General features: G+C 35.6%; 1 protein-coding gene across 1 annotated transcript in view; it reads right to left on the bottom strand.

Annotated features, from left to right (window-relative positions):
* Positions 1–22,984, bottom strand: part of LOC117168220 (RNA N6-adenosine-methyltransferase METTL16) — a 57,947-nt gene that overhangs the window by 4,156 nt on the left and 30,807 nt on the right. The window contains exon 3 of the mRNA XM_033353704.1: positions 12,882–13,080. Within this exon, the coding sequence (XP_033209595.1) occupies positions 12,882–13,080 (199 nt within the window). The remainder of the gene's footprint in view (positions 1–12,881; positions 13,081–22,984) is intronic.

The raw sequence follows: 22,984 nt of genomic DNA, 5'->3' as shown, positions 1-22,984 counted from the left end.
GAAGTAAATCAGGACAGAAAAGCATAGCGAGAAATAGTTAATCAAAAGAGTGACAATCGAGTGAACGGCGCCTAAAACATAAGACCTTGGATACTAATAGACCCAAGCAGTCGGTGCATGTTGGACTGAGTGAGTCACGCCTACCCCGAAAGGAAAGTGGCTTAATGGTGTAACTAACTCAATAAATACACACACATATGTGTGTGCCCTAGCGGAAGAAACGCAAAGGTTTCGGAAAGACCGCGTCGGAAAGATTTCGGAAAGGGTTCAGAAAGATGTTCCTTTCTGATCCTTTCCGAATTGTATGGGAACTTTGTTTCCGACTTCTTCCCGAAATTCAAGGTGTCCCATGAACATTCCGATTTCTTCCTGAATATCCCGCTCTGGGATTTCTTTCCGATCATTTCCGAATGTCTTCGAATGTTTCTGATTTCTTTCCTATGTCGCCGAATATTTGATATGCACAACAATGATAATAATAATAATAATAAATAATTCAAGAAGAAATATAAATCATTGATAGGACAATCAAAGAAAATAACAGAAAATCGAACTAAGATAACAGGTTGGTAGGATTTTAAGAATTTATTCAAACAAATGGCGACAGATTGCTCTCATATATATTCACTCGGAGCGAAGACAATACACTTATACGTAAGGTATAAAAAAACCACTGGTCACTGCGGAGGTCTTCTCTGTTATTCCTTAAAAAAGGTGGCGGCGAGCTTTATTAGTCAGGACAGGGTGAACTACCACCGATTTTAATCGTCTGGTGCTTTGGTGTATCTCCCGCGGGATGATGGTTCGCATGGGATAGGCGGAGAGAGGGAGGGCGGATTTCGGTCGTCCTCGGTAGACCTTAGCTAGTACTCGACTTTTGTGTGGTGAACACTTGTCCGGTGAAACTATTTTCCTGTGAGCGGAAGGGCTTTTGGTCAAAGTATACTCAGTCGGTTTCTTTGGTACCGATTTCTTTGAGGAGTGCTTGGGGTGAGGGCGTGGCATCTCTCTATTGTCGGGGTCCATATGGAAATTTTTTAGATGAGCCTCTTTCCAAGCATCTTTTAGACGAGTTTTTGTGGGTTTGGTAATCCCCTCAGGTCGTTGCACCTGAGCTTTCTTTAATTCATGGTAGCTACGCCCTTGGTATATCTGCCCGGTCACGTCAGATGAGGAAGGGCATTTAATTGTAGGAGGACTATCTAATTTTAAAGGGGAAGAGCCCTTTTCTGGAGAGAATCCGAGGGGTGAGGTTAGGAGTTCTTCTTCCCTATCATTCTGCAGGTTGGTTCTGGCGTGGATATTTTGAAGAGGGCTTCCAGGAGTGGCGGCGTTTAAGATCTTCAAGGCTTCTTCCAAGGGGATGGCGGTTGGGAGGTCCACCTCGGGTGCTGGATGCTTTTGACTGTTCAGGCTGTTACAAGGGGCGGAAGTATTTACAGATTGGTTCCCTGAGTCTGTATGTGCCTGATATCGGTTCTTTTGCTTCCGCCTCGGGGGCAATGGGATATAAATCCCGGGATACGCCCTTTGTTCCGCTCAGCTCGATGACGTCTATTGGACCATCTTTTGTGCTGGCTTTTTTTATTCCGTTTCCTCCTTGGCTGTTCTCTATTTTTCTATAGTAGAATAACAAAGGAGAAAAATGGAAACTCGGTGGAAAAAATAAATAAATAATTTGTGTTAATTAGATCCTTCCGAGGATGAAAGGACCTATGCGAAGTTTGTTAATGGGGTTAACGGAAATTAATTTTTATTTAATAGATCCTCCCAAGGGTGAAAGGACCTAAGCGAAGTTACTCCAATAAAAAAAAAATTGGGTGAATTAGATCCTTCCGAGGACGAAAGGACTTAGGCGAAGTTTGTTAGTGGGGTTAACGGAAATTAATTGTTATTTAATACAAGCTCCCAGGGGTGAAAGTACCTAAGCGAAGTTACTCCAATTAAAAAAAAATTTGTGTTAATTATATCCTTCCGAGGATGAAAGGACCTAGGCGAAGTAAGTTAAAAAATTAATTTCTATTTAATAGATCCTCCCAAGGGTGAAAGGACCTAAGCGAAGTTACTTAATGAACGGAAATTAAGCAGCTTATTTTTATTATTTTATTTTTTATTTAAACTTTAGATCCTTCCGAGGATAAATTGATTTGTTGATTATTAGATTTTGCCAAAGGTGAAAGCACCTAAGCAAAGTTACCCAAAGAAAAATAAAATCCAATGATTGTAAATTAATTATTAGATTAAAATGAGTTGATTTCAAATTATTTATGTCTTACGGTCTAATCGTAAATCGAGAAAATAAATATGAGTCAAAAAAACATGTTCTTCGAAACTCAAGATATTTATTTAATAGAAAAAACTTCTTTCGAAACTTCCTGACGTTTCGGTACACATGCGTACCTTTTTCAAAGGTTTCAAAGGTCAATTTCTGTTCGTCCGTCCTAACCTACGCCAATTTTGTTTTATCGTACAAATTTAAAAAATGTAGTTGTAATCGATTGAAGTCTCGAAAAAATTTTTGAGACTTCAAAAAAGGACTAAATTTTAATTAATTTTCTTAAAACAATTGACTGAAATGTTACTTTTTTTTTACTGAAAATTGATCTGTTTGAATATTTTAAACTATCATCAACTCAGGTTTAAGAACCTTTGAAAAAGGTACGCATGTGTACCGAAACGTCAGGAAATTTCGAAAGGAGTTTTTTCTATTAAATAAATATCTTGAGTTTCGAAGAACATGTTTTTTTGACCCATATTTATTTTTTCGATTTACGATTGGACCGTAAGATATAAATAATTTGAAATCTACGATTTGAAATCAATAAATATCAACGGACGAAGAAAGGATTGATTTGTTTCATCAAATCATTTTACAATTAAAATGAGTTGTTGAGAATCTTTTACTGGTTAATTAATCAGGTGAAATCTGCTTATGGGTTTTCTAAGGCGGGACTTACCTGGAGGTGTGTAGTCCTTGAATCTTCCATCTTTTTTTTTTTTGGATGAATTGGATTATTGCTGGGGTAAAAAGGAGGGGACGACTAATGACGGTAACCTTTTTTTGTAATAACGGTTTATTCTTATTTCACTGTATAATTTTTTTAATTTCGCCAAAAGGTAAAACTAAGCCACTTATTTCAAAACTTCACAGTATCAAATGTTGGTGTTGATTTACACTTTTACAAAAAGATGTATTTGCTATGAAGGCTCGACAAGAACTTCCCCTGTAGTTTATAGTTTCGGGGAGAGTCGATGGGTGGCTAGCATACCGGACCCTTGTGGGGTGACGATTCGGTGAGAACTGGCTTCACTTTTTCTCGATCCGTGACCTGATTGGTCGGTCGATCGGGCTATGGGTATTAGGAGAGGGGGTGAGGCTTGCGCATTCGCGACCGGAACGAGAACCTTTTCATTCGACGGCGGAATCTGAACTGATCCTTGTGCTCAGCGACTCAATTGGTCTAAGCGATAGGCCTTACTCCCCCAGCACGCTCGCAGCGCCGCAGGTGGAAGGGCAAAGTACCAGTGTCAGAAGCGCAAACTATTTCAAATGTCTAACACTGTCGGAACGGCGAATTCTGAAGAAAAGAGAGCCGATTCTTGTTCCCATCGGAATACTATTCCGTAGAAATATCATCCCAATGGGAAAAAGAACCGGTATCATATTTCCGAATGACTACCCATTTTACTCTTTCCGAAATTATCGAATTTCTTTCCGAATCAAATAAAAAAATCGATATTTTCATAAAAATAATTTATTTTTATCTGCCAAGCATTTTAAATTGCAGAGATCATACTGACTCCTGTTGAATCCTGCAAAGATCATACCTAAAAACTTAGAAATAGGAAAATATCATAACTGAGAAAGCCTTTTTGACTTTCGTACATCACCCAAATTATTGCTGCACATTAGCAAATCTAAATATTCCAAATTTTGAATATTCAATTTGCCCAAGTCTCATTTGTAATCGCCACAATCAGTCATCGATAAAATCCCTTCTTTGTGTGTTAAAAATAATACACTATGAAATATAAATTGTACTGAGCTTGACTAAATGATGAAAAGCCAAAAGAAGCGTCACTTTGATCGATTTTTATATCCACAATAAAAAACAAGGTTTATTGAAAAATCATCTGAGCACAATGATCTTTTTTACTGAAAGCACTATGGGAAATTAGGATTATCTGAAATTTGTTGTGATTTTAATCAAGAATCTTTGGAAATCTCTGAGAGCATCTCGTCTCTGCTTGTCCCTAGCGCCATTTTATTCTAAGATTATCGCTTACTCACTCGCTTTCAGTGGTACGATTGATAAACCCAATTGATAGCAAGCATTCGATTGCACTAATACTGGACTGAACCAAAAGAATTAAATGTCATGATATGTTTAAAAAAATGCCGTGAGTGAATGTCAACCTCTGCCAATGATAATAATGATTCTTGTAGATGTCACCAAAAAATATAACCACATTTAATTGCTTTGTTTCAACTGACGTTTGGTGCAAAATCGAGTTCAGTGCAATCGAATACCTACCGTAATCGATATGAATGAAATCGAAGAAACAAAATGGCAACAAAAGACATTGATAGAAATTTTCCCAAGATTTTTATTTAAAATCATACAAATATTTGGATATACTTTATTTTCCATAGTGTTTTCAGTCACACATTCTTTTGTATAGTGATTTTTGCAGTAAATCTTGTTTTTTTAAGTGTAAATATAGAAATGGAGCCAAATAATACTTCTACAATTCCAGCTTAGTACAAATTATATTCAATAACCAGCTAGAAATTTTTTTACAATACACAAAAAATAAAAATAACCTAAATATATGTGAAAAATAATAAAATAGTTATGAAATTGTCCGATTTCTAGATTTTTCGGAAAAATTTTTATACGGCAGTTTATTTTCAATACAGAATAAATGAACAGTGTGGGACATGCAGGAAACAACTCGGAAATTGAAGATAATTTGATTAATTTGTTGGAAATTGAGCAATTTTGCTATAAAGTCATTTTTCTGGGTGAAAATTCAACTGTGTTGTTGAAAGCTCGTTTTTTCTTGTTGTCAAAAATTCATATATTTAGGTGAATTTGACATCATCATTTAAAAATTGGTTCCCCGACACCGAACCCTGGGGATGGGGGTTCGGGCAAGTTCGAAATCTTAAATGGGAACCCCTATTTTTTATTGCATATTCGGATTTTTTGGATAAAAATGCGTATGATTTGTCTAAAACATTTTTCTCGTTTCGCGATAGATGGCGTTGTAAACGACAAAATTCAATTTTTCTTCATTTTACTTTTACTGAGAATGCACGCTTACGATTCTGCAATACATTAACAATAAAAAATACACCATTTTCATTGTGACATTACTGACCACGGAAAAAAAAGAATATTTTAAATCGCTACAGAATCGTTGAACGAGTGTAATAAAAACTCGTGCATAAAAAATCACATCGCGACGAACATAGGTAGAACCTCCTTCTTTTTGATGTCGGTTAAAAATAAGGGTAATAGTGCTTCGGATCTTTTTCGTAATTATTATTTTGAAAAACATACCAAAACGTATGCCTGTTCTTGAGAAGTAATTATTAAGTAATAAAAACATTAACAGTGTTTCCTGAATATTCCTAAATTTTAGCTCTGGAATTATTGTAGATTGAGGTCAGCGGAGGCTATTGAAAAATTACGAAAGTGTTTACTTTTTTTCTTTCCTTAAATACAGAAAATTAGAAAAAATACATTCAAGACAAAATTCATTTTAGATAGATCAAAGATTATTTCGAATAATACTTTACAATGGAGTGTCTAACCGTACGAGGAAAAATTGAAATGGTTCTATTGTACGGAGAAGCTGGAAGATATCTTGATAATGCGGTCAATCTCTACGCTCAGCGTTTCCAAATAGAATTGTGTCACGTGCTTCATTTTATCGTGCTATTACAAAATTTACTACCGATGGAAGTGTCTATCCTAAGAAAAAGACCCATACACCAAGAGTCAATGGGAAAAATATCGGAATTGCTGCATTAGCTGCAGTGGCCAATAATCCTCACGTTAGTACACGAGAAATTGCTCGTGATTCCGGCATGTTTTAGGAATATTCAGGAAACACTGTTAATGTAAACGTATTACTTAATAATTACTTCTCAAGGACGGACATACGTTTTGGCATGTTTTTCCAAAATAATAATTACCACAGAGATCCGAAGCTCTATTGCCCTTATTTTTAACCGACTTCAAAAAGGAGGAGGTTCTACCTATGTTCGTCGCTATGTATTTTTTTTATATACGAGTTTTTATTGCACTCGTTTAACGATTCTGTAGCGATTTGAAAAATTCTTTTTTTCCGTGTTCAGTCATTTCACAATGAAAATGGTGTATTTTTTTATTGCTAATGTATTGCAGAATCTTTAGCGTGCATTCTCATTAACAGTAAAATGAAGAAAAATTGAATTTCGTCGATTACAGCGCGATCTATCGTGAAACGAGAAAAACCGTTATATTATAACAATGATGAACTGTGTGGAGTGAAAAGAGTAAGGAAGACATACTCCGTGCAATTCGATAGTGAATAGGTGTATGTTTTCTTCACATGTAAGAGTATAGGAAGATTCTTAGGCAAAAAAAATCGATTTTTCGGTTCGGCTGGACCAGACTCCCCCCTTAAGCAAATGCTTAAATCCTGCGAAATGTAAAACGTATTCTGATGTGGGAATCAGTCCGATTTCAAAATTTTACTATAAAATTCTGAATAATCTGGAAAAAAGTCGAAGATGTATCAACTTTTTATTTTACAATGAATTGTAATATTAGAATTATAATGCTTATAAATTTATATATATTAAAAGTTTGTCATAAGGACAACCGCAGGATTTCGCCGGGAGCGGGTGCGAATCTGAAAAACTGCACCCGATCCCAGCGAAATCGCAGTAAAATTTCAGCCACAACCACGCCTCATGACCGTGTGATAGGTGGTTACAGTCTGTAACGGAAACACTACGACGATCCGGCAAGAGTCTCATGCACCCTGAGGACACGGAGCGACCCAAGGAAGACCGCCTTATGCATTTTACCCGCAAGTGTTTTAGCATATTGTTCATACGCAGGGATGCTTTTCAGACTGCTAAGCAGTGAAAGCTTGGCACCTCCAATAGCGCCGATGATAAGAACGACTAGTTTAACAGAATATTACAGGTACAATCGGTGTAACTCCCTTATAAGGTCTCTATACCTCTCTTTCTTTTCATTCTCCTTGGCTATGATTTTTTTGTCAGCTGGTGCCAAGGATTCGATAATGAACATGGTTTGCTTCTCGAAGTCAAGAAGAACTATGTCAGGCCTCGAGTGTGCAACAGAAACAATTGTCGAGAATATAATGTTCCAGTATATGCGGCACTTTTCACTCCCGATAATTGACTCAATTTCCCTAGGAGCATTTAGAGGAGCGATATTAAGGTTAATGCCGTAAGAGTGACAGAGATGGTAATAAAGCACTCTCAGTGCCGCATTGTGCCTCTGGATGTAGGTTGTTCCCGCATAAGTTGGACAACTAGATAGTATGTGTACTAAATGCTCGGGGGGTGCATGAGACGCCCTGCAGCTATCATCGGCAATGTCTTGGCTCAAAATGTGGCGACAGTATGTTAAAGTGTAAATAACACCGTTTTTACATGCCGGTGATTTAAGGAAAGCAGAAGTTAGCTCACACGACATTGACTGATCCTCCACATTTCTGTAGATGACATGCATCCTCTTATCGAGGATTTGTTCACGGTCGTTTTCTCTCGTGCTTTTTTAATCCGGGTTTTCAGGAGTGAGTATTCGAGATAGATAAGATTTAATGCATTTTGCTCATCCTAAATACTGAAGTTAAGTCCGTGTGTTTCATCAACCTCTTCCGCTGCTCTGTACAGAAACGCTCCTTTGCCCATTTCTTCGTGCTTCTTGACCATTTTAGATGAGGGTCTCATCCATTTGCGACTCTATGTGCTGTACCCAGAATAATCCTGTTGTGAAGACATTTGAAATTCAATATTCCGTGACCACCTTAACGGCGTGAGATGTAGAGTCGCGGAACAGAAGACTTTAGATGCATGCTTTTGTTCATGTGTATAACCTTTCGTGCCCCGATATCAAGGGATCTGAGCTCTTTTTTCGCCCATGATACAACACCAAATTTGTAGTAAAGTTTTGAACTCTGTGCATTCTTTTCCCTTTTCGAAATTCAGTGAATTCTCTGAATTCTTTTGTATTACTTAATTTTCTAAATTCATCTGAATTCTCTAGATTCTTCTGAATTCTCTGAATTCTTGTGAACTTTCTGTTTTTTTTAATTGTCTGGATTCTATTAAACTATCCGAACCATCATGAATACTCTCAATTCTGTTAAAATTCTCAGAATTCTTTTGTATTCTCTTCACTCTTTTGAACTCTGCAAATTGTTTCGAGTTCTCTGAAGTCTTCTCAATTCTCCAAATTCTTCTAAATTCTCTAAATTTTTTAGAACTCTTCTTTATTCTCTAAATTCTATTAAGTCTTTTTAATTCTTTCGAATTCACTGTATTCGTATAGCTTCTCTGGAATCTTTGGTATTCTCTTACAAAATTGTTTTAAAATTATCTTACATAATTCTTTTGAAATTCTCAAAATTATTTTGAATTCTGTGAAATCTTTTGAACTCTGTAAATGTTGTTGCGTTCTGTAAATTCATCTGAATTTTCTAAATTCTTCAAAAACAATGAATTTATCTTCATTTCTTCGATTTTCTTATTTTAATTAGAATTCAATAGTAATTATCCAATTAATCGAACCTCACTGATGCACCCATATACGAAAAGTTTCCAACTTACAATTTCCTTGAGTGCAATTTTAACTATGCACACACCTCCGAAGAACAACTTTTGAACAACATTCTTACTAATTTCGTTGTCCTACAGTTATACGACGCCATGTCCACTTTTTGACATTTTTTAACTATTTTTATTTTTAGGGCCGGTAAAGGTTAAACCTTATTTTAAAATAAATTTTCCCTTCAAATTTATTTCATTATCAGCTGTGCAATTATTAATTAAAATAGTGACATTAATTGACAACTTCACTATGCAGACTGAAAATCGCAAAGTGGGCCCAAAATGTGCGGGACGTTCTACTGGATGGATTTAATTGAAAATTGGTACTAGGGGGTATTTTGGTCGCTGAATACGAATTCAGGGTGAAAATTCTAAATGGCTGATCCAATATGGCAACCAAAATTTTTGAAAAATCCATTGAGTTGGCGAATTTGGATGAAAATTGGTACTAGGGGGTTATTTAGGCCGCTGAATACGAATTCGAGGTCAACATTTGAAATTTCGAAATGTCTAATCCAATATGGCGATAAAAAATTGAAAAATCTACAGATTTAGCGGATTTGGATGAAAATTGGTAATATGGGGTTATCTGGGCCGCTGAATACGAATTCGAGGTCAAAATTCGAGATTTTGAAATGGATGATCCAATATGGCGAATCAAAATTTGGGAAGATCTAATGAATTGGCGGATTTCAATGAGAGTCGGCACTAAGGGCTTTTTTGTTTCACTGAAAACGTATCTGGTGTTGATATTCTAAAATTCATTATCCATTGTCACAGGGAACTAACAATGTAAATTAAAGAACAATTGAATACGAGTATGCGAGACGCGCCTGTCAAGCATCTGTTTCGCAATTACTCTGTTGTCCCTATGTTCCCTTCGTGTTTTTTCGAGCGTGGCTGCAGGCAACATTTTATCATCTTCTTTACTCCCACAAGTGTCACTGACCAGCACGGACAGCTGCCAACTGTTTCTCAACTCCTCTATTGTGCCTACGTTCACTCTGCGTCACTCGGGGACTGTCAACTTTCAGTAGTCAATCAAATAAAGGATCTAACCGACTTGGGTCCAGATATTACGGTAGGAGGAATTAAGGTGGAGTCATTCGTTTAGACAATGCCGAGATAGGAGTTGCTTGTCCTGTTCGGCGGTGGGAGCGAATACAGAGTCTGCTTCTAGGCCACTGATTAAACTAATAATTCCATCATTTTTGAAAACTTGTCATAACGTGGGGGTTCATCGAGGTGAATTTATTCAAATGAGTGAAATTTCAAAACTAGATAGGGCACTCAGAGTAAATACGAAAAACGAGGGTCCAGTGAGAAATGATTAGGATTTATGACCCTATAGAAAATCAGAAAAGGCACTTCGATTAATTCGCGTTATTTGCTCACGGTAAGGAACAGCCGTTTCCAGGCGTTGTAAGGAGGCTGAGGTCTTAGAATTATAATTGGAAGAAGCGGCAGTGAAAGCTGGATCAGGTGTTAAGAATTTTAGAAAAAAAATTTAAAAATCGTTTTTTAAATAAATACATAAAAATAGTGATTGATTACTTGTTCGCTGGTCACTCGAGCCCGCCGAGTATAGATTTAATGTAGTCCGACGAAGTTGAGAACTTAATGGTACCGTCGGCGGGTAGAAGATGTGGAAAAATATCTAACAAAGTGTGAAGGCTTTAATATCGTTGAAGCCCGGCTATAATTCTTTAGCCCAAATCCATTGATCGATTCAATCGCCGAAGATCACGAAGCTTTGAAACTGGTTATTCTTGTTGAAAATAGATATTAAGTTTTGTTGCATGGTAAGACGTAAGTGTACGTGTCGGCGTTAGAAAGTTTCTGAGCAAGCTGACACATATAATGGAACTGAGTTCGTCAATGAAGTCATGACAGAGGTTACTCAGTTCCATGGTAACCATCTTCAAAAGAGTTCAGAATATCAAAGCAAGAAAGCAAGAATAGGGTCTTGAAATCCATTATTCGCGCGTTTGTGAATAAGTATAAACGCAACTGGAACGCACACCTGCACTTATTTAGGTTTGCATATCATTTGGCGGTAAATAATATGCCCAAAGTACAGCGTTTCTGATAGAGAATTGAAACTAAATGCTTTAATACTTTAAATACTAAGTAGGTGATCCAGTTTATATATAACTTTGTGCTGGATATCTGTTTTTCTCCGATTCTATATAATTGTGATTATGCGAACACCGCCTCTGATGGCTATGGTAGAAGATTAACAGTTTGATCCTCACCAAAAGCCCGTTATAGACCCAAAGGAATTTTCGCGAGAGACTGGTGTGATTAAAGCGCGGGGATTACTTGAAGAACGTCCGGCGCCTCCTCTTATGAGAGCTTCTTTGGGTGAGGGTGGGCCCAACACATGGAGAGGCCCTTCGTTAATCTAAACATGCCCCTCATCAATTCAGCTTAACGTAGCGTTCTTCTGTGAGAGATCCGCCAGAGAAAAGAAAAGTTAATCTTTCGCAAGACCACAGACTCATACGATGCATTCGCCACCTTTTCGCCAACATACATCCAGAGGAGATGCTCTACAACGCTACCAGTGACTACCATTGTCTACCGGGAAAGTTCGCCTGTGCGAGCAAGGCTAAGCATTCCCGGAAAGTGTCTTCGAGAACTCAGACTCTTCTGCGTATCATGCGACGAGTTGGGACTAACAAAAGGGACTGCTGTCGAGGAAGATCTAGACCCCACCCAAAGCGCCAATAACTCTGCCAAACAGTGGGCTTGTTTCAGGAAATCATCGCCCATTTTTCTTGTCATAATGCAGGAGAAGGGTGTCTGATCAATCTAGATCTGTTCTGTAAAAACTTCAGCCAGTCTGAAGCACATCACAGAGACTGTCTACTCTGTAAATAAGGACCGTGAAGGTCTCGGACTCGTTACTGAGACTCAACGCGTCAGTTTGGGATCCTTTGAATGCTTTTTTCTTCATTCGTATGCCTTCGACTCTTTTGTTTATTGTTCTTTCCGTTAAGCAACAACTTTTGTTTGACTAATTTTGAATTTTCATTTGCAAACTTTACCTTATGATTTATTAACTTTTTTGGAATACATTAATTTTTCAGTTTTATATGCTTTGTGCGTCTAAATTAAAAATTGTGTGTTCTTATTCCGTCCCCTGGTGGATTAATTAATGTGTGCACGTCGCGTCTTTATTTAAAATAGTTTGAATTTTGAATAGAAAAGAACTCCTTAATCTACAGCAATATAATTATTTTTATTAATATATTTTTCACTTAAATTTTTTTTTGACTTTCGAGTTAAATCATTCAGTGGGGTTTTTATTTATTTATCGATTAATCGGTTACAGATAAACAAACGGGGGGAATTGTGCATGCTTGTTCCGTTTCATGGCAGAGTAATTTATGTGTGTTTAACATCCTCATTTCAAATCAGAGACAGTTTGACTTTAATTGAAAATTATGCTTGAAGAGGGAGGTTTAACACCGATTTGAAATTTCGGCTCACCGTAATTACGGAGGATTTAAATATTAATAGTTTAATTTTCAAATTTTCAAATAAATCCCTAATTGATCTGAACTTAAACCTCTTAATAATACGTATGTTTTTTTCTTAACATGAATTTTCTTAAATGAAAAATGAAATCCCTTATCTTTCTTTCCATGAAAATAATCGTCAGCTGACCTAAGCCACTCTGCCAAAAACGCTGAACAGTGGGGAGTTAAGTTCCTTAAATTTATTTGCATGTAAATAATTTGCTCGATCAGACAGTGAGTCGAGAATCATCTGGCGTCCGCATAAAAGTCCCAACAAGAATACTAAATACTTAATAAGGTAAAATAAATTATCTTTAAATTTTACAGCTGTCAAAATAGCGGATTAAAACGTAACATTTTTGTGTTTGCTGGTTGATCCTGGAAGAAGCCAGGAAATACCGGACAACTATATACCAATTCCTCGCACTCGTCTAAACGGAAAAAAGAAAAATTAACCTCACTCTATGGTGCAGCTAGGAAACAGAATATTTACTCACATTCAAGTCTCTTAGAGAAAATTTTAAGGCTTCAACTACGTCTTGAACGGTGCCGAATTTGCTATGCGGAGGAAAAATTATTTCAGAGGGTGGTCTTTCTCGTTTTTTTCTCTCCAAGATTTCTGGTTTCATTCTCATAGTAGGTGCAGTTGACAAATCTAAGATATTTGTCGGTAAAAATGTCCAAGCCAAACCCCACCTAAAAAATTATAGAATCTATTAATTAAATATAACAAATATTTAATTTCTCTTAGTATAATATGATTGTAAAGAGTGTCTTTTTAAGAATCACGATATAAAATTCTTTATTGAATTAATATTTCACAAATGATTCGAATATTTCATATAGGATTCGCCTTTATCCTCCACGGGTAATTTGTCAAAATTGCAAACTTCTTACAATAATAACTTTATCAAAAAGAAATATTTCGGGTTCCAATTGTGCACAAAACTAAGATTTTTTCCCGACGTTTCGTGAACATTACAGTTCACTTGTTCAGGGCTAACCTGAAGCTGAGGTATCAAGTTATGTTGTTCTTACGTATGCTCTCTACGATACCTGTGATTGGCCAGAGTGCCCCACCATGGAGACTGAGCGAACCTGCTTGGCCAATCAATTATTTTTTTTTAATCCAGGAGGATGGAAAACCAAATCGAATTGTTATTATATTCATTGTCCCTATTGATGTTATTAGAGCGTTTTAAGATTTCAATTGCTTCTCTATGTTTTCTGGAAAAAATATTGTGTTTTCTTGCGATGAGGGTTATTTTGTCAAATAAAATATTATGTCCTGTTTCAATAGGTTTTGCATTAGGACTTATTTAACATTTGTAATTTCTTTTTTTTTCAATTATCTTTATCTGTTATGGGCACAGCTCTGTATACAAGAGAGTTGATGACAGATTGTTTCTAAGATAGGCGGTGATGGGAGGAGATACGTAGGTATCCGTTTGTATTTGTGGATTTTCCGCAAACTTCATATTCTAATGAGCTATCAGATCTTATGCTAATTAGTATATCTAACAAAGGAAATTTTACGTTTTGTTCAATTTCCATGGTAAACTGGATACAAGAATGTAATCGATTGATGAAATCGGAAAACTTATTAGTTTATCTAGTCTATGTCGCTAGATGACAAAAGTGTCGTCAACGTAACGAAATCAAAATGCTGGTTTAAGCTTGGATTGTTTGAAGGTTTTATTTTCTAGATGTTCCAAAAGGATTTAGGATATTACAGGTGAAATTGGAGATCGCATTGCTGCTCGTGAGGTTTTTTCATAGAAATTGTTTTTAAAAGAGAAATAAGTATTATTGAGACAGTGTGCTGTCAAAGGTATGAAATCGGAGGGGAAGTTTGCAAAAGATTTCATAATATAAATTGTACAAAAGATTGCTACTTTCGTAAAGAGGTAATAGGTCGAAACTCACTAGGATGTCTTTGAGATAAATGTGAATCTGTCGTGTCTTTTTGATAATGTCAAATGATTTTTGGACGTGAGTGATAGAGCCTCATGTGAAAGGATTCATTTGTTTTTCTCCTAATTCATCCTCCTCTAAAATCTTTACCACATTCTCTTGCCAGCTTCCTTTATCTTCTATTCCTCTCCTACATCCTTCCCATTCATGTTCTCATGTTTCCTCCTTCCATTCACATGTTCTTTTCTTTTTCCCAATATTTACCCTCCCTTACCTCGTTTCCCAAACTATATATTGTATTTTGATTCCTCAAGTATCCCTCATATTTTTATTAATTGTCTTATCTTCTCCTTTTTTTCCAATTCTTCATAGTTTACTCCAATCCCTCCTTCTATGTCTCTAACATCAAAGAACTCCCTCCTTTCTCAGGTTCGTCTTAAATTTCCATACCCTCTTTCTCGCCTTAGTACTTAATGTATCCCTTTGCGCTTCCTCTCTCACAATATACCGTGGCGTCCTCCAGTCTACCTCTAGTGCCCACCTTTTATACCTTTCTTGTGAACTCTCAATATCTTTCCTTTCTTTCCATTCTCATATCTCTGGTACATAACCTATTACCGGTCAGACCAGCGTATCAAATAACCACATTCTCCTCCTCCAATTTTTTTAACCTTTTTTTTCTATTCCCCATATCTATTTCAGTACCCCTGCTGCTTTTTATCCTTTCTCTTATATGAGCTCTACGATCTACATTCTTTTGCAAGATATATCCCGGTAAGAAGCCTTGCATTAAAAAGTATTAGAAAATTTGAATCCCTAAGAATGCCGTTTCTGTCCTTAGTTTTTTAATTCTCATTAGGCGGCGAAAATTATAAGATTTCAATCCCTGTTAAAGCCGATCGGAGCTGTCAGACGTAACCTCGAATACATTAAAGACAGAATTTTCGTTTGAAGCATTAGACCGCGCTCTAAAAGCATGAAATTTGCCAAATCTAGTAGGATTGCATGCAAGAAAACATTTCTTTATCGTCAAATGTTCGCTTGGATCAAATATTATTAATTGAAAAAATATTAAATCATGATGAAAAATTGAAAAAATTATTTTTCACCAGAACCTTCTTTGTCGAAATTGATCCTGACATCGTAAAATGACCGACGTTATGTTTTAAAAAGCTTTTTGCCTGATTATTATTCGAAAAATAGTAAATAAACGTAGCAAAATTTGCTAAATTAAAAGGTATTAAAATTTGTCTAATTCTTGGTTGCTTTGTGGTATTCAGCAAAATATTGTCAGCGCTAGGTACAGAAAGGGATTCAATTTGAGAGCAAACTTCAACTGCCGCGGATATTCAAAACGGGAGGACGAAAACGGGATCCGGAAGTATTCAATATTTCTCACGTTACCACTGAATGAATGAAATTTTTCAATACTTTTTAATGCAAGCCTTTTTACCGGGATCCCAAATATTTCAACTCTTTTACTTCTTCTAACTTTATTCCCTTCCATCTCCCCGTCCAGTCTTCTTTTCTTCACCCTCCTTTCTAAACCTCATTACCTTTGTCTTTTCTACACATATTCGGAATTTTACGTCAATTTAATTACTTTCTTGTAGTTAAGATATGTAGAAAACCAATGATATGGAATGTTTTTAAAACTTGAATGTCAATTTTATATGTTCTATCTGAAGGGTGAAATGTGAGTGAACAATTTTTTTTCTATTAAAAAGACTATATGTATTGAGTCGAGTACAGGGATATCAAGGAGTGAATATAACCTCAAAAATGTCGTCAAAGCCGTATTCTACTGCAAAAAAGTCATAAGACAATTCGCAAGATTTTTATTATAAAACAATATTGCAGGATCTTCCAACATTGTTCTGCAACTTCTATATTAACATATTTACATGATTAAAAAAAATAATAATGTTAGTTTTTGCATAAAATCTAATTCTGTTTCATTCAATTGCTTAATATTGAATACACTTTAATCTGATGAGGGCCGACTTTCGGAGTTTGCGATCTGCACGGTTGCGCAGGGCGCTGTCACTGGGGGCGTGGGTGCCTTGAGACCTTACTTGACCTGATGGCCTACCTTTTTAGGTGTCTGCAGATGATAACTTTATATCTGATTTTCCTATTCGAGGTCCCATGAGCGGTAATAGATTCTACGCTAGTCCGTTAAAGGATCTGTGCTCCTCCTCTAACTTTAATCCCTTATTTGGATTGACATATTTTGGTGCCTTAGCCGAATGGCATAATCGATAATAGCTATAAAGACGAGAGTCATTTAGGATTGTATATTGTCTCGAGAAATATAATTCTATTGCGTCCAAAGCCGCCCAGTCTAAATATTTACTTTTTCTTCGCTTGAACCATAATTCAAGTTAAGCTGTTTATTATCTAATATCATGCACTTTTAAAAAACTAACCCAGAAACTCAAATTTATCTCAAACATCATGTAGGTTTGAGAAGGGCCAGATTTCTACATCCCATCCCTGTCTTCGAATTTCCTTATCCAATCAACTTTTCCTAATTCTTCCCACTTCAAAAACTTTTGTAAAACTAGGTCCTTTGCTCACCATTTTCGCACCCCCGAAATAATCAGTAGTTTATCATCTCTTGCCCACAACACTTCAACTAAGCATGAAATAAGTTGTGTGCAGAAAAAGTATTTACGAACAAGATAAAATGCCGTCAAAGTCACAAAAACTATCCGGTGCACAATATCGAAAAAGAAAACTTCTTGCTGATAAAGAAACAGAAAAAAGTGCAAATGCGTTCAAAAGATTCTTGTCAGGATCCGGAAAGATCCGGTATGAAATATTATTTCAGGAGAATATCGTCAGCAAATCAATGCAAAATTCCTCGACGGATCTTTTACTAATTAATAAACTGTTAGGATCATGTCAGAGATTTTCAGACGATTACCAAAATAAAGGTTTTGAGAGCGCTGTGATAACATCCAAAGAATTGGCGGAAGGTTTTGAAGTAAAATCGGTTTTCGAAAAAAGGGACGTACGCGAAGTAAAAAGAAGCAGTTCGATTAAGAAAGACCAGACGAATCAATAGAAGTATCAGAACTATCAATTAAAGAATGATTTGAGCAAATAGAAAATCATAATAAGATTTGTTGACAACCTCGGTTTCAGTTGCAACCGCAGAACGATGCTTTTTCGCGCTAAAATAAATCAAACCGTATTTAAAATACACTCTGGCACATGACACGCTGACTTCTCGCGCGACCTCGTCCATTGAAAACATTGTGTTAAAATTATTAGATTTTTCTGATCTTATCAAAGATTTTGCGAATCGAATTCCGTATCTCTAATATGTACATATATTCTGTAAATATGTATGTAAATAAAATATAAAGTTGTATTTTGAAAACTTATTATAAAAGTGCATTTACCTAATAGATTTAAAAATTATTCATAACAATTGTTAGTAACAATTACGTAAAAAATGTATTGTTCTAGATTTAGTAAAAATCAGTGAAATTACAACATTTTATTTTCTTTACTAGAGATTGGGGGGGGAGGGGGGGCGATATTTTGCTTGTTGCACAGGGCGCCCAAGTTTCTAAGGCTGACCCTGAATCTGATTTAATTCGAGTCGTTGATCAGACGCACCCAGATAACAAAAGTGCCTGGCACATTACCGGACCGAAGGGCAGCGGACGGCGCGGCGCGGCGTGCCGGTGATAAAGCGTCGTTTGGCCGGTAGTAATGAGGGAGAGACCCAAATGCGAGTAGTATTGACAACCGTTACCCGCACGGTGTGTGGCGAACGATATGCTTGCCATTAAGCATCGTTTTGTCGTGATAAAAGTACGAACAAGAAAAACTTTTGTTTCAATATCTAATGAACAATTTAGAAAAATTAATCTTTAAAATAACATTGAATTGTAAATGTTAGATAATTGGAACATTTTCAAGTATATGTTATCTGATTTTAAAATGCTTAACAAATTATTATTAGTTCAAACATCAATTGAATTTTTAACGTTAATCATACATGTATAAATTTATAGAAGTGTTTCTCAAATGTCGGCTAAACAGACGCCGAAAACACTGAAAACGCTGAAAAAGTCCATTTTTATGTTTATTTTGTTTTAAACAGTGAAATTGTATTAATTTTGCTTCCCCGTAGAAGAAACTTTCTAGTAGCAATTTAAAATATTAAAAAAAAATAGTTATAGATTTTTCAGTTGTTAAATGTATAATATACCATTCTAAGCAATTTTCCAGATGCGTGTATGCGTGTGTATGTGTGTGGATGTCGCTCTTTTTTGTTAACACGATAACTGAAAGAAGTTTGTAGATCATTTATGAAATTTGGAGGGATTATTTTTACCACTAATATCTCAGAACTGATGCAAAGATTTGTCAGAATTTTTAATGTTACAATCATTATGCACTTTATAATGTATTAACAGTGGATTTCTTATAGCAAAACTTATTTCATTAACATAATTCAAAAAGTTGATGTAACAATCTAAAAGATTCCTTGGCTCGAGACGAATCGATTGACCTATACTAGTAATACAATTTATACCAGATGAATTTTGGTAGAAAATTAATCTTCTGGGTTGAAAATTCATCTGTTTGGTTGAAAGTTTATCTCTTTGGTTCCGTAAATCATCTAGCTTTCTTAAAATTAAACTGTTGTGATCTTTAATACATCATTTTTCTCCCAAATTATTTATGTCAAAAGTTGCAGGCTCGAATCCTGAGAAAACGACTTATAAAACTACGACGCGAATTTCTACAACAGAACCTCCAAACGGAGGAGAAAGCCAGCCAAATTTTAATGAGGTCTACACAGATAACAATTCTCTTTGCAATACTGGAGGAAAAACTGTCAGCGATCCTCAGGATTTGCGATAATTCTAAATTTATGGTGATTGTTAAAATTTTATTTGAAGAATCTTCGTTAACGTTGAATACAGCGAAACAGTAACGCCTGATGTATACTAATGTTTCTGATTTAGTGTATGCGCAGGACTTTGGAGAGGCAAGGTAAGGTGTAAACTTAACAGAATACACCAATTTTGCCGTTGCTGTCACATTTGTATCCAGGTAATGTACACCTATCGAAGAGGCTATACGAACCGCTAACAGGATTCCCTATGATAGCGGTAGCGGAGTTTCCAAAATTTTTAGTCGAGGTTGAATTTGTCTAATTTGGCTATTTAGTATTTGAAATTGTTTTTTTAAGCTGTTGTGATATTTTCATAACTTTCATGTTCAAAGATATTTTTTAAGCTGATGTGGCGAAAAATTGGATTTTGTTAGAGTTAATAACAAGAAAATTATAATATGCTTTTGAATTTACAAAAATGAATTTATTAATAAAAATCTCATTTGTTTAAAAACAATTTGAGATTTTTTCTAAATATATAAAATTTTTCTTTTCACGATGTTCTAAATTGCGTTTGGAGAGAAACGCTGCAAGAAATATGATCTAATTCTTATCATATACATTGACATTTGGCTGCTATTAATTTTCACGACAAACATTTTTTTTGCAAACTAAACATTTTTGTACCTTCAAAAGCATATTTATATAATAGACATTCAAAAATAAAAACTTTGACATTATATTTGTTAATATTCGTTTAGCCGTTTACGAGAAAAATTAAAGTCATGTTGAAACATTCTAATTTTTAGGTATTAACTTTGAAAACAAATTCCGTTTTCACCATCAGCTTAAGAAAATATCTTTTAACATGAAAGCTATAAAAATAATATCACAACAGCTTATAAAAGCAATTCCAAATGCTAAGTTGCCAACTTAAAGAAATTCAACCTCGACTAAAAAGTAAAGGTCGAATAAAAAAAATTGGTAAGCAGAAAATTCCAAAATTTTGGATTTGGTCGAATCTTGGCCAATACTTCAACACTATGTAGGTTGCTTTTTTGGCTCCGCAAAGTTTTTCTTGGGTGTATGTGTTTTACATTATTAGCTAATAATTCATTAATAATTACTTACAGTATTTTATTATAATTTTAAAATATATTTTATTCATAAAATATACTTCTTCCTTTATTTCCTCCATCCCACACTCATCTTTTAACATAAATATATTAGAAGCAATTCGGGCTTGCATATGGCCGGCACGTTGGACGACGGACGCTCGGGCGAACAATATAGCCAGTCATGGCGTGCACGTTGCGCTACTTAGGTGCCCACATGGCGGTCCTGTTAGACCACGTGCCGGCGGATACGCCATACATTAAATTATCGAAGGATTTCAACTCCGAACTTCAAGAAGAACCAGTTTACGTACTGTATTCATCCCAATTTTTTATTTATTGTTAAAATGGATAAGAAAAATCTTTAGAATGCTAGAAGAATGGTACCGAAAAATATGTCTTATTAGACAAATGCAGATAAGAATAAAGCGTAATAAAGACATAAAGCATAATCGGGTACCACAAGCGGATCGGTTTTTTCCAGATTTCGAAATCGAGGAGGTATGGAGAAATCTCTCAGTACATATGCTTGAAGAACGTAAAGAAATTTTTTAAATGAATTATTAATCAAGATTAAGAACTAGGGTGCCTTGTTTTGCCGCTTTTTTCATAGCGAAAGGCAATACCCGGCAAATGTGGCCCAACAACATGGAAATTAGAGATACAATTTTTTTCCTAATCGGATAATATCTTCTGAGAGAATCTTTACCTCAAAGTTTCAAAATTTTTACTAAAACACAAAAATTCTCATCAAATTGAGTTCGGTGTAAGCGTACATATTCTTGGGTTAGAATATGTAAATTGCAATAAAAACTGACATTCAAGCCTTAAAATGCCAGTTACTTGCCCCTGGGGGCCAGGGATGCATCCCTTAAAATCGAAAAAGGGGGCAAATTCAGTACAATTAAGTTGTTTTTGGCCCTTTTCGTCTTCGTTTTTTCCTTCGGCTGGAGGCTCGTAGCGAAAGCGGAGCATCATTGCGTTGCAGTGGGATAAAATGACGAAAAAATGTTCGAAATACGATTCCGGCTACACGCAGTTAATTCAACGTAATAGATATTGGTGTTCAATCAATAAACAAACATTTTTGAAACATAGCCTAATATTTTATTATTCATTAATAAATTGTTATTAACAATTGTATTGTTATAAACAATGTTGGATGATTTTTGCGTGGTTTTGGATATTTATTAAGCGATTTTCGTTTTAAATCTAATTTAAAGTATTATAAAAACATATGAAGACAAAACGGAATATATTTCTTATTGTTACAAACAAATTAGCAGTTTCAGCAATGTTGAGTATTGTAGGCACTTTTTTTAAAAAGTGGTTTATTTAACCTGGGGGTGAAACCTTTCTCAATTATATTGTCATTTTATGACAAATCTGATTGTCATAAAAAATTTTTATAAATAACAATAATACATTAATAATAATACTAATAATATATTAATGCATTAATATTACATTAATGATGTTTTTAACAATAGTTACAATAGTAAAGTTTATAACAATCACATTTAGCATGGAATAGCAATATGGTTTACAAAAGTATCACTAGCAAGGCTAAAAAAGTACGTTTAAAAAAAACTAACTGAAACTCTTAAAAAGCGCTCAAACTGTGTATTTTTTGATAAAATTTGTTTTCAACAATCACAAAATTGTTATGAAATGACATTATAGTTTATTGAAACATAACTGCCACGTCAAACAAAGCAAAAAAGTACCTAAAACACTCAAAAATTTCTCCAACTGCGCGTTTGCTTATGAACTTTGTTTATAACAATTACATTTGTCACAAAATGACAATATAGTTTACAAAAGTATCACAAGAAAGACTAACAAAGTACGTTACAAAAAAGTACCTGAAACTCTTAAAAATTGCTCAAACTGTGCGTTTATTTATAAAATTTGTATATATCAATCACAAAAGTGTCATGAAATTGCAACATAGTTTATTACAACATCACATTCAAGTCAAACAAAGCACTTGAAAAAAAGGACCTCGAACACGGTGAGGGGGAGGTCATTAAGAGTGCTGGGGTGAAAGTGCAAGTGTGAATGAAGGGAGTGATAGAAAGTGAAAATTTAAATGGGAAATAAAGAAGTTGACCAAAGTTGATTTTGAGGTTAGGTTCGCTTGGGTGATTTACTGGGTTTCTTGGCAGTAGGTAGGAGTTCGAAGGGTAAGAAAAAGTGAAATAGATACAAATTGTCAAAAAAAAATCAGTGTAAGAGGGCGAATTTTTGGAAAAAGTTATGAAAATTCTGGGGAGGATAGAAAGTGGCAGGGGAGGAGGTGGTGAGGTTAAAGGTCAGTCCACAGGGTAGAGTAGAGTCATGTCGGTCATGCGCAGTCCATAACGTGATATCGGAAAGAGGCAGAGCGAGTTGAGTGAGAAGAGTGAAACAAATAATAGCGATAGCGATAGCAAAAAGAGAGAAGGTAGCGACGTAGTCGGGGCAGGCAGTAAGGGAAGTGTAGATGAGACGTTTACTACGCCTTTGCATCCCGTAGCAACGGCAGAATCGAGACGAGGAACGGGACATAGGCGCGGGAGGCTCACAAATTTAGAAAGGCTTGGTTCGAAACCGGGAAGCTCGGGGTCGCGGGATTTGTTGCATAGGTGGCAACAGTCGGCGAGTGCGATTAGCAGCGAGAGCGTCAATAGCGAAGGGGAAAAACGGGGGATGATAAAAGGAAAAGAGA

This window comes from Belonocnema kinseyi, chromosome 1 (assembly GCF_010883055.1).
Source record: "Belonocnema kinseyi isolate 2016_QV_RU_SX_M_011 chromosome 1, B_treatae_v1, whole genome shotgun sequence".
In the NCBI taxonomy this organism is placed as follows: Eukaryota; Metazoa; Arthropoda; class Insecta; order Hymenoptera; family Cynipidae; genus Belonocnema; species Belonocnema kinseyi.
The sequence above is the reverse complement of the archived record's forward strand: the minus strand, read 5'-3'. Positions and strand labels throughout refer to the sequence as shown.